Here is a 13351-nt window from a genome sequence, read left to right as displayed (position 1 = left end):
TGTCAAAGCCAGATGTGAGGGCTGACACCAGGGAAACAGCATCTCCTAGACATAGTAAGACTGAGGCACTTCGGAACTCAGACTGTGGGGGCATGCACAGTTTCAAATCAGACAAAATCTCAGCACTGACAAGAGTAAGAGGACACTAAGTCCCACTCCTCATCAAGATAATATTTGCAATTAATACCTGCTGAGAAAGAGAAAATCAGTTTTCACAAAGGAAGAGTCAGAGTAGGTCAGCCACACTCCATGGCAGGCCCCATGGACAGAAATACATGGCAAACACAAAAAATACTATGTCTTTAAAATTCCTTGTTAGTTTAGTTGTGTTTGGTATGTTTGTCTTACTGGTTTTCTTATTTGCTTTGTTGTTGTTTGAGAAAGGAGACACACACACAAACACAGAGAAAGAAAGAGAGAACATTAAGGTCAGCGAGGAGAGAAATAGGGAGAGTTTGGGAATACCAAAGGGAGAAAGAGAATATTATCAAAATATATTACAGAAATATTTAAATTAAATATAATAAAAATTATTAAGAGTCCAGCAGAATGGAGATGAGATATTTCTAACTAGTATTAAATTTACCAACAGAAAATCTTTATTTCCATCTGGCTGCTAACTATAGAGAGCTATAGTCTAGTGCTAAACATCTACAGAGTCATGGTCTATATTGCAAGTCTATGCTCCAGAACAGAATTTAGTCAAGCAGAACTGTTCTACTTGCATGACCCTTACTTCTACAGTGGAGATTGCATAGAAATCACAAGCAGCTGGTTCATGATAAATCCCCAGCATGGTACACCCACCAATTTATACTGTCCTCACTTGCATGAAAGCAACTATCTGACATGAAACTGCACACACGATAATCACTCTACTTAACAAGTACTTCTCAAAAGTGATGATGCTGAAACCCATTTTGCCGTAGTTGGCTGCCATTGCCACTGGCCAGCTTGTGGCCTCTTTGCGTATTCTGTTTTATTTCTACTCTGACCTAAGGGTGAGTGCCGTCCCTACCCACCAGTCCTTTCCCCAATTCACCAGGGTCAAGTGAATAATTAGAAAAAAGTCATAGTAGCATGACCACATTAGATAATTTATATTAGATGGTATATTTTATTGTAGGACATGAAAGTAGTCTGGACCAGCATAAGAGCCAACAGAAAAGGTAACTTAAGCATATCACACAATTTCATTTTTCCTAAATAACATGCGTGAATACAATCTGAACTCTTTCTAAAGAACATTGGTGGATAGCTTATACAGATATGGTCACTCATTAATCAGATATTTAAAATATGCTGGAGTATTTTAGAAGCAATATCATTTGGGATTCAGTGACTAAGGAAAGAGTCAGTGGATGCATATTTACATGAAAACAGAAAAACAACAACAAAATCTTTAGCTTTTTTCATGGCTCCTCAAACAGGTCTATGCAGCTCCCTCTCTATCCAAACCCCACCCTTCCCTTCTGGTTAACATCCGTATATCCCACAGCAGCCTCTTCAGTGTAGACCTCAGAACTGCTGTGAAGCAGTGATATTTCCTCAAGTATTAGTATGGATGACAGTGGACAACAGTACTATTTTGGTAAACCTCATTAACTTATTTGTATATTTATGACTTTATGAATGTTCATCTATTCTATTTAGACACAAACAAATTGAACCTTTCCCAAATTAACAACCATGACAACAAAACACCTTCTCTGAAATGACAAATAAGTCTCCACGATGAGTAAGGATTGAAGGTATGCCTTAATGCATATCTTCAGAGGCAGGGATGTACCCAAAGAGACAATGAGAGTAATACTCACTTTTATACTATGGTTTTCCTATACTTTACAATTATAATTTTTAGTCAAATGCAAGAATGATATCATATGGAAGCACTACAGTGCTCATGGTTGAATAACTAGATATGGGTGCAAACTGTGTTTAACTGTGTTTCACTGCTTGTTTGAGTAGTAAAAAATGGAATAAAATCTCTTGTCTTGAGCACGCTGTAGTCTATTGGAACCATACAGAAAAACTAGTCACAGCAGGATACACAGCACAAGGCAAAACAGCTAACCTAACTAGTACTTAAATCCATAAAGTATAATCAAATTGTTATGGGGTAGATATAAATGTGGCGTTTACTTATCACCAGGAATGTGAACTGCAGCATTACTAGGTAGATCCCATTTTCAGAAAACTGCAGGATGAGTTGGCATTTGCTGCGTGAACAAACAGGATCAGACATTACACATCAAAGGCACAATAAGTTCAGAAAGACAGGGAGTCATAAAAAGGTAATATTACATGCTCTGAGAAAGGTGAAAATTACAGCTTGCCTGGAGCCCAGAGGCCTGTGGGAAATTACAATATAAGGAAATAAGGCTAGAGAAGTAGTTTTGGGCCAAGTGGTAAAAAGATTTATGTCTCAAATAAAGGCGATGATCTTATACAAGTCTGTTTGTGTTACCAGGGGAGCCACATAACCAATTTTTTAAGGTAATAGAAGTAGAGTTGCCAGTCATTGAGTGCTTCCTAAATCCCCTGTCCTTTCTTTGTAGGAGCTTCACTGTTGTAATCTCATAAAATTAATTCTCCAGAACTGCACTGTGAAGGAGATAACATGAATCTCATTTTACAAGTGACCAATCTAAGCCTGCTAGAAGTTAGGAGAGTTGCTCCTGCTCAGAGGCCTTGTAGGCACTGAGGGATCCTCTGGGTGAGACTCCTAAATTTTCGTCAGGGGACAGAAGCAGGTTTTCAGGAGCAGAGTGACTGGAGTATAAAATTCTATGATTTGAATAACCATTCCTTGTTCAGCTCTTGCAAGCCTGGACTCCTACTACCCTCATATGCCTAGTTCGCTCCTTTCCCTCTTACCTGCTAATGACAAACTTGATTCATAATGTTTTCAGTTTTAATGGTTTTTCCAGATGACACTTGTCTAATCCTAGATATTTTTCAGTTTTCCCACTTTGACCCTCAGATCTCTTTGGCTGACCAAGTTACTTCTAGTTTTACACCAAATACGTGATGATTTTCTTATTTTCATGGGTTTATCTTCTTGAAATCCATGTCCAAATTTAATCCCTGTGGTGAGTATTGAGTGGGTGGAAACTTTCTGTTGTTCTGAGACAGGGCCTGTGAGGCTAAGATGAGATAAGGTCATGTGGAGACAGCAGAGGTGAATCCTGATGGTCTTAAGTGAGGAAGATGGGAGGATTCACATGTGCTCCCCACGTCTTGTCTCGTGATGCTCTTCACTGACTTAGGGCCTCACTGCCTGGAGTCCCTTGACTTTACACTAGGATCAGAGTCTAAATATGCCTCTATGATCCAGGACTCTCCTGTCTGTGACACTGTATTGCTAGCAGTGGAAATGAGCTAATACTATGGAATTTTACTGAAAATAAAACTTTGTTGAACTGAGCTACTGTTCACATTAACTGGAGAAGGAATATTGTGTCTGGAAGAGTTTCAGAAGATGAGAGATTTTAAGACTAGTATATAGTCTCAGGCTTGCCTCTGAGGCTGAGAATAAAAAATAAGTGGTATTTGTAGGAAAATATTTTTTTAGCGTTTTTAAAAAAATTTTTATTATTAATTTATTCTTGTTACATCTCAATGGTTATCCCATCCCTTGTATCCTCCCATTCTTCCCTCCCTCCCATTTTCCCATTATTCCCCTCCCCTATGACTGTTCCTGAGGGGGATTACCTCCCCTGTATATGCTCATAGGGTATCAAGTCTCTTCTCGGTAACCTGCTGTCCTTCCTCTGAGTGCCACCAGGTCTCCCCCTCCAGGGGACATGGTCAAATGTGAGGCACCAGAGTACGTGAGAAAGTCATATCACACTCTCCACTCAACTGTGGAGAATATTCTGACCATTAGCTAGATCAGGGTAGGAGTTTAAAGTTTACCACCTGTATTGTCCTTGGCTGGTGCCATAGTTTGAGTGGGACCCCTGGGCCCAAATCTTCCTATCATAATGTTCTCCTTGTAGGTTTCTAGGACCCTCTGGATCCTTCTACTTTGCTATTCTCCCATGCTTCTCTCATCTAGAGTCCCAATAGGATGTCCTCCCCTCTGTCCCACTTTCCTGGTAAGTGAAGGCTTTCATGGGACATGTCCCTTGGGCTAGTATGCAGATATAAGTGAGTATATACCATATAAGTCTTTCTGCTTCTGGGTTAACTCACTCATTATGATCATTTCTAGCTCAATCCATTTGTCCACAAATTTCGGGAATTCCTTGTTTTTAATAGCTGAGTAGTATTCCATAGTGTATATGTACCACAGTTTCTTTATCCATTCTTCTACTGAGGGACACTTAGGCTGTTTCCATGATCTGGCTATTATGAATAAGGCTGCTATGAACATGGTTGAGCAAATTTTCTTGTTGTGTGCTGGAGCATCTTCTGGGTATATTCCAAGGAGTGGAATAGCTGGGTCTTGAGGAAGCCCTATTCCCATTTTTCTGAGATAGCACCAGATAGCTTTCCAAAGTGGCTGTACTAGTTTGCATTCCCACCAGCAATGAAGGAGTGAAAATATTTTAAGTATGAGGAGAAATTGTGAGGTATGCTTATATAATCTTAAATATTTAAATTAATTTTTGTCACAACGACTCAAAGGGAAAATCAAGCTCTCTGAAAGCCCAAGTTGAAAGCCCGCCCAGGGAAGAAAGCACCCCAGTGTTTAGATTCTCTTTCCTTGGAATATGCATTTTCAAACTATTTTAGAAATTATATCTTTCCATTTTTCATCTGGGGAACACAGCTAAAGGACAAAGGGTATGGACTAGGTTTTGAAAGCTGAAGTGGTACTTGACCCAGGGTACAGACTTAAGTCAAATGGATAAACTAGGATAATAATGAGAGTTTAGCAAAGACTGTCTACGAATTTGAAGGAGAACAAGAAGTGGAATATGGAAGGGCTTTGATGCAGAAAATGGTATAATTATATTATAATTAAAAAGTCAATGAAATAATTTCTGAATCAAACACTACAAGACAACCTGAAAGTGAGGCCTTGGTGTGTGGGGGTTTAAGGAGGGTATCTATGATGGGCTACAGGAGGTAAGGGAGAGAGAAAGTGAAGCAATTCTATTTCAATTAAAAATAAAAATACTTGTAAATCAAAATAAGAGTCTGAGTCTTCAAAATCCTAAATTATATCTAGTAGAATAAAATTCTAAGCAGTACATTATCAGATAACTTCATCATCAACCTGGCTTACACACAGGGGATCCAGGAAGACTTGCAAACAATAATTTATCTGCCAAATAGAGTTGCCGCTGTATAGCTCTTTATATAAAGTTGTAAAGTGGCTATTTTCTACTATCACTACTGCAAGTAACCAAATATCAGTGACACATAAGAATAATAATAAAGTTAACATGGTTAATTGACATCCCCTGAAGATAACTGAACTATAAAAATAATTTTCAAGAAAAATGTCATGTTAATTATCTTAACAGAATTTATAAAGCATGTGATGTTTGAGGCAGGGTTGCTATGTCAGCATCCTGGATAATATTGTCATATTTTTCAGTTCATCAGAATAGTTATTTCCATGGTTATAATGTATGACATAACAATCAGGTCAGAAAAAATGATAAGAAAATAAGGACTGAGCTGGGGCAGGAATGGTGTAGTGGAAAAAACCACTTGTCACACAAACATGAGGACAGGAGTTGGGCTCTCCAAAACCCACATAAATCCAAGCACTGGAGTGCATTCTAAAACCCCAGTGCTCTCACCAGGACACAGGAAGTAAGAGAGTCCTTTGGAAGCTTGTAGGCTACCTAGCCTATTGTACACAGAGATGAACAGATAGAGACCCAGAAGATACCTCAACTTTCTGGTGCCCAATCTTCATATACTTACAGAAAACTACTTTCTTTGCCTCATAAGATTGTTGACAGCTGAGTAAACTGTCCCGGAACAGTGCAGTTCATTTGATCCTTGCTACCCAGAGTTTTCTACTAAGATCTATTTAGTAGCTAAGTTCTACTACCTTTCCAGCCTTGATGCCTAAAGGAAAGTCCATACACTCAGAATAAATAATATTTTAAGTATAAATGGCCTTGTAAATGTGGCTCAAGGTCACAGGAACACCTTCACCCCAAGCAGAGCTCCGTTGTGAGAAGGAAGCAGGACACTCCTTGACAACAAGCCTCTCTTGTTAGGATGCACAGACTTGAGGATCGTATGCCAAGCCAGCTTTTCCTTCATTATCTTACTTTATTTTAGTTACCCAGTTATGTTTCCATTTTTTGAAATTAAAAATGAGTTTTCCATCTGATTTTATTTCCAAATACACTTTCTTTAAAAAAAAAATACACTTTCTATCAGAATGAAAAATATCAGTATTAGGAAATGCAATTGTACAAAAATTACCACATCTAGTCTGGGGTAGATATTTTTATATTTTGGTAACACACAGTAAGTGGCACTAATTACATGGTAACTATAAAGTAATTAACATGGGACCACAAAACTGTAGCTCTGCCACAGGTCTATGGATTTGGGCCTTTCTGGCTGAGTATGTTTTCAAAAAACTGGATTGCCACCCCAGAGCTCCGCCAATGGAGTTGTGATGGAGAAAACCCTGAAGGAGTAACTCACCAGAGCTCCTTGCAGCTCACAGACAAGCAGGGCATGTTAGTTATAAAGTAGTTACAGCCTGATTCACAAAAGTCACCAACTGATTCTCTTTCTAGAAAGAAGCAAGATTGAGGAAATTCTTGGAATTAAGGCCCATTGTGAGGTAGAGTGCAGAGAGGGCTGTTAGAGCAGTGTCACATGACCATGGCTGATCGACAGGTTGGACGTCATTACAAATCATAGTTGGCTTCTAAATCCTGGTAGCAAGATGACTTCTGGTTTGTAATCTTAGGTAAGTTATAGATAAATGAAAAGGCCAGTGCCATACAGTAAGATTAACAGACATTTCAAATTAACCACATGAGGCTGCCCTTCACAAGACGAGGCATGCAGACTTTTTCTTCCCACTTCTGGCTTACACAGCAGCTCTCATGGCCATCTCAAAAACCTCTCTTTTTCTTGAACCTCATTTTTTCTTGAATTTTTTCTAAACTATCAGGGCTGTAAATGGAGAAACACATCAGTAAAGCATCAGTGTCTAGCTAGGAGAGAGGCCTCAGGAAATCATAATCTTCCGGTCCAACTGTGTGCCACAAAGTCGACTCTACCTGCTTTCCACATGGGTTTCAAACACGGTGGGCACATAAGCCTCTAGGAATTGGTCCCTGCTGAAGATTATGAGAAAGCATGTCTTACCACAATCTCCATCAACAACAATCACCAGTTTCTTCCCGATAACAGTCATTGCTTACAAAGGTCCTGAAAACACATAGTTTCAGTGACAGAGTTGTACAAAGTACATGGAGTTTCTCAGATGCAAAGCTCAAGGCAAAGAGATGAGAACTTGCAGCTCCCTGAGAGACTACCAACTAAGGAGAGAACTGAGGATGGCAGGCGAGGTGCCCAAGTTGAGTTTATTATCATAACAGCTATCAGCATTTCTGTTTGACCAGAAAAGAAATGGAAGTAAACAGTTTGTAGAAAATTTCCAATAACACATTTTATTAAATGTGGAGGTGGGGATGGACTTTAAACCAAAGTAAGAACTAAAGTTGTGCCTTAATCATAGAGTTTGCTGGTCCATTATGGATTGCCTATATCTACAGTGCCATCAGAGAAAATAACTCATTTACTTATTACTCCATCTTGTTTCACTTTAAAAAATAAAGTTGGTTTTTGGTTGACATAACATCTATGTGAAGTGTATGAGTATATATGTAGGCATGTGCACATGTGTGTGTGTGTGTTTGTGCATGTGTGTATGTGCAGTGTGTGTACATGCATGTGTGTGTGTGTATGTGTGTGAATAAAATCTTTACACTCTGTTTTTATTGTGTGTTGAAGGTCACCGTCATATTACTTTATGTGAACAATGTCAAGAAACCTCTTTGGTGACACTAAGCTTTGGCTTTAAAATAGCATTTAAGAGCTTTCTAAGAAGAATGAATACCTATGCATAGGAACAGACATGAAAATATGTTTGATACAATCAAATGAGAAAAGAAGAGCAACGTGAATAGCATGGAAGACAGACACCACCAGGAACCAAGAGTAAACAAGAGTGCTAATCAAGCACTGTGGGGAGGAGCAGGCTGGGACTAGATGCTGCATCAAATGTGTTCTTACTGTTCTGAGTCTGGGGGTGTGTGACTGACTCACCCTTGGGAGGAATGCATTAAATTGTTTCCTTCTGAACAACCCAGAGCTCAGCAGTCATTTATAAGATGGCCAAATTTTGTTCATGAATTATAGTCCACCCTTCCTGAGAAAATTTCAAAGAAAGTAATTGCAAAAGAATGTGAAAGAGATTACCTCAAAATGTTCCCTGGAGAAGGTCAGATAGGTGGCTGCAAATCTTCCTGAACTTCCCACATGAAAGAATATTTCAAATAGTTTTCCTCCTAGTTTTCTTGTTCAAGGCAATATTGTTCTATCTGAAGGATAATCTTGTGGGGACACAGAAGTTGGGTATGCAATGTCTCGTTTTCAAACCCTGTGCAAAGCTGTCAGTGAGTCTACTCAGACTTGCTTTCTGTGCACCAGGATTCCAAGCAAGGGAAAGGCTTCCTGTGAGCAAATTTACTGCCAAGTAGCCACTCCTTTCTTCCCATTAGCACATTTAAGTGTAGATCTCTCTTCCTTTAGATTTTTACCAAAGAAATCCCATTTTTCTTTGGGACACTCAGATCACTTCAATTGCCTTTCTCTGGAAAAACAAACAAACAAATAAAACAACAAAACAACAACAGCAACAAAAATACCAATTTTATTTCCAAACATATCTTTAAAATTACTTTCACTATCGTTTTCACCACTTCATTTTATAAATTTTATATTTGGAATTGTTTGCATTGGAAAGACCGAATCCTTAAACCTGACAGGTATTTTGATGGTGTCCCTTTATAGAAATAAATAAGAACTGTAATTTACTCTTCTCATTTATTACTTATGCAGATTGGGTGTTTGTAGTCCAGCAAAGTGTTGCTTCCCTGACTACACGTGTGACCATGGGAGTTAAGGTGGGTTTTAAATCTGGATGACAGCTCTGTGAAAGACGTCACTAAAATTGTTTTCATTCATTTCTTTAGAAAGTGGAAAATATTCTTCAGAATTTCAAAATAAGTCTTTTCAAAGCCCAGTGAAGTGTAACCCTTGAAAGCAATAAAAAGGCTTTACTTTGTTATGGTGTTGATGTTGGAAAGGTGGCAATGAAGCTTTCAAACTATGACTTATCTAATACGGAGAGATAAAAAGAGCTACACTCCTGTCAACATTACAGGAGAGCCTTCTCTCCAGCAATCACCTGCACGCATCATGCTTGCACTCACTTCCCCAGGAGCCCTAACCTATATCTTACAATCTGATGTTTCAGCTTTTAGCATAGTGTGCTTTTAGTTTTTAAAAATGTCTTCTAGGAAAAGAGCAAAAGCAGTAAAGTTTTGAGTATTTACTTTGTATGAAACATTGTGATAGCTAGTGCAAATATGTTTGCTAATTAAAGTTTATAACAACCCTATATCATGAACATTGCATGTATTTTATATTTAATATATTATATATGTATATTAGCTTGTTAAGACTCATAGGGATTAACTTTCCTACAATAATCGATATATTTGAATGCATATATTTGAATCCATTAATTTGAAGAATTCCAGCATCTCCTAAGTTTCCACACACTCACAGCAGGTCTGATGACAACGAAAGGCACTAGTACACTTAGAATAAGGGAAATTGAAAGCGAACCTCAGTTCTCCAACTTGATTTCATGAGGCTGAGTCTGTAACTTATCTGAATAGGAGTCTCTGGTTTTTGAGAGTGTGTTGTGAATTCAGAATACAATGTCCAACAGTAAGCTCTGTTTGCTGCTTACCTCAGACCATTGGCATTAATAGAAAGGGTTTCCTGAGAAGCTTAAACCCTTTTGAGTAACTGTACCACCCTGCTCACTGCTGGCAAGAGAGATCACTTCTAGCAGTTGGGGTATGTAAGGAAGTGCGAGCACCTAGCACAGTAATCATAAGGACTACCAAGGAAAGTCTATAGAGGGCTGGACTGAAGATGCCCGTGTCTGTAGCTGCAAGACAAGTGTACACACAACCTCCATCAACAACAATCATCAGTTTCTTCCATTGTTTCTTTTACAATTTGAATTATTTATTTTTAAATTATAGCAATAAAATAAAAATATGGGATTCTGTAACTTTGGGTTTGACTCTTGTTATTTCTTACGAAGAGGCCTGTCCTGGGAGAGATCCTGAACGTCCTCTAAACTGGTCTTCCTCTGTGTAATTACAAGTGTAGTCACAATGAGTTCTCCTTCTGGATCATGAGAAGACATATTGTGTATGTCCACATCATTCTCTTCCCATCACAGAATATTTCAGAATAAAAGATACTGAAACACCTCATGAGTCTGGAGACCCCTGTTCTATTTTAATCATAGATTCACAATGCCAAAGACCTATTTGTGGATCAGTTATTTTACTCATTAAAAAAGTATTATAAATTCAAGCTGCGGAAGCTAAAGACTTAAGAGCTTCTCAGGTTTCAAGGTTAAACACTGAGGTTAATTAAATTTGGATGAAAAAGTAGCTAGAGGGCATGTCTAGAGACACCAGCTGACACTACACCACCATCAATACCTAATATATTTACAGTCACTGAGTTTACCAAGTACCATATCCTGTGTTAGGAGATGCACATTATTATTTAAAATTGTGAATAATAAAATGTAATGCAATTTGAATGATTTGCTCAAGGCACAGAGCTAGTACATGGCCTAGACAAACTTTATGTTAAACTCATTGTCAGATCATCTCACATTTAATAGCATATTTTTGGTATCTGTAATTAATCATCCAATTATGCAATGCGATCCCTACAAAATAACTGGGGGATAAGGAACTGTCTCAGTAGACAAAGGTGAAGTCCTTGACATATAAGCATAAAAACCTGAGATCCAAATCCCACCACCTAAGTAATCAGCAGACACATCTATAATGCAGGAAAGAAGATATACATAAAATTATAAATCCACCTCACCTACCAAAACCAAACCGGGATACTGGCATAATGTTTTTGTGGACTGTGTACAGTTTACCCTTGCTCAACAAGTACTGACTTCTGCACCCAACTCTACGCATCAGCCCTGACATTGCATTGTGATGTGTATTCTAAGTACCTTCTGTTTCGAGTTTATGTAAACATGTCACCAGTTGTTATGTGTGTTGTCAATAAGAGCAAACTAGCCAATGTTGAACAATAACAGAGAATAGGGTGGGACATCCTGATCCAGTGAGGGAGGAAAAAGAAAAGGAAGGAGAGGATGGAGCCATGAGGAGAGACTGGGAAACATCAAGAGAAATGAACTGTGCCTAGGAGATGGTTTAAAAACAAGCATAATGTAGAAAATCTAGATGTGAAGAAACTACAATCATGGAGGCTTAAGATGGAGTAATTACGATGCAGCATCATGCTCTAGGCTAATTAAATAGGTCCTGGTCTCTCTGTGCAGTTATTTGGGTATAATGCTGGCTAAGGAGTAACTGCTGATTTCACTAAAATAATAATTCAATATTAAATATTAAATATCCACTCAACAACCAGAAGACACAAATAAATTAAACAAACCCATTATAATCAATGAGGGTGAAGCTACAGTCAAAATGTACACACAAACAAAATCTCAGGACCAGTTGTATTCACAGTTGATATCTATTAAACTTCCAAGAAAGACCCACTGTCAACTTCTCAATTTGTTCCACAAAAAAAGGGGACGAACACTACCAAATTTATTCTAAGAAGCCAGTGTTATCCTGATACATAAAGAAGAATAACACTCAAAATATTAAAGGAAAGAAAAGATGAGTTTCTCTGCTCAACATAGATGGAAATTTTCTCAACAAAATACTTAGAAACAATTCAGGAACAAATTAAGGAACATACATGGGCATCATGCTGAATGTGAGAAATTGGATACACAAGTCAGTAATATACCACATAAACAGACTTAAGAGCAGAAATGACATTACCACCTCAATGAATACAGAAAAGTCATTTAAGAAAGTCCAACATGACATTCATGATAAAAGTAACTCTGACATTAAGAACAGAGAGAGCATACCTCAAAACCACATAAGTTACAAGTCTATAGAGAACATCATTCTAAGCAGAGGCAAACTGAGATAGATGATTTCCTTCAAGATCATGAAGGAGACAAAGATGCCGGTGGTGCCTTCTATTGTTCAGTCAGTTCTCATGTCCTAGCTGTAACAATCAGACAAAAGACATAAAAGTGAGAAAAACAGAAGGGAAGAAATCAAATTATTAAACATATTCCAATGATGTGATTTTTATACTTCAAAGATAGAAATCTATTAGTAAAATTTGAGATCTAATAAACATATTCAGTATATAAGTATACTGTATACAAGAATACTTGCAGGATACAAGTATCAATGAAAAAGAGGTGGGTCTTTATGATGGAGAATCCTCTGAGTATAATTTACAAGGATTATTTCTCTTATTGATCCCTCCTCAAGCACAAAAACCATGGCGGATCTTTCTTTGGGTCGTCAACATGGAACTAGGCCATGTGTTGGATGTGTCCCCAGAGTTCTTGTGTTTTAAGAACTTAACCAACCATTCCACAGAGGAGGTGAGAGTTTTTGATGTCACAAAAGTTTCACTGTTGTGAATGAACTAATGATATCACTGGAGTGGGTTCTTGCTATATATTTAAGTCTTTCCAAAAGTAAGTTTAGCTCTCAGTTACTCCTTGTAAATTTCCTGATGTCACCTGACACCCATCATCAAAAATGCTCTCAGTAGATGTGGACTTACCAACTTACAGCACAGTGAATTAAGCACATTAACGTTCATTTTAAATTCCTCGTGCTGAGGCCGTTCAGTTATAGTGCAGCAACTAGAATAAAACAGCCTTAAATAGGTATAAAGCACAGATATTGGTTTTTATGTAATTCTATAAGTTTCTTTAGTCATAAAAGCTAACGCATGGTCATTTCCTCATGGAACTCTTTCCTAGTAAAGCAGGAAAAATGTCAGATCAGTATTTCATGAGTTCACCTGTCTCTAAGAGTAGATAATTTTTTCTGTAAATTTATTTTTTGATAAATTAAAACAAACTTACAAAACAAAAGCAAAGGCAAACTACATTCTGTTAACAAAATTAACTGTTGTTATAATTAGTGTTTTTGGAGTATTATCAGGCAAATTTGTTAGC

General features: G+C 37.8%; 1 protein-coding gene across 1 annotated transcript in view; it reads right to left on the bottom strand.

Annotated features, from left to right (window-relative positions):
• Positions 1–7351, bottom strand: part of LOC127189905 (histone H3.v1-like) — a 30602-nt gene extending 23251 nt beyond the window's left edge. Inside the window, exon 1 of the mRNA XM_051146963.1 lies at positions 7215–7351. Within this exon, the coding sequence (XP_051002920.1) occupies positions 7215–7351 (137 nt within the window). The remainder of the gene's footprint in view (positions 1–7214) is intronic.
• Between the last annotated feature and the right edge of the window lie 6000 nt (positions 7352–13351).

This window comes from Acomys russatus, chromosome 5 (genome assembly GCF_903995435.1).
Source record: "Acomys russatus chromosome 5, mAcoRus1.1, whole genome shotgun sequence".
Lineage (NCBI taxonomy): Eukaryota > Metazoa > Chordata > Mammalia > Rodentia > Muridae > Acomys > Acomys russatus.
Note: the sequence above shows the minus strand (reverse complement) of the source record. Positions and strands in the feature narration are given on the sequence as shown.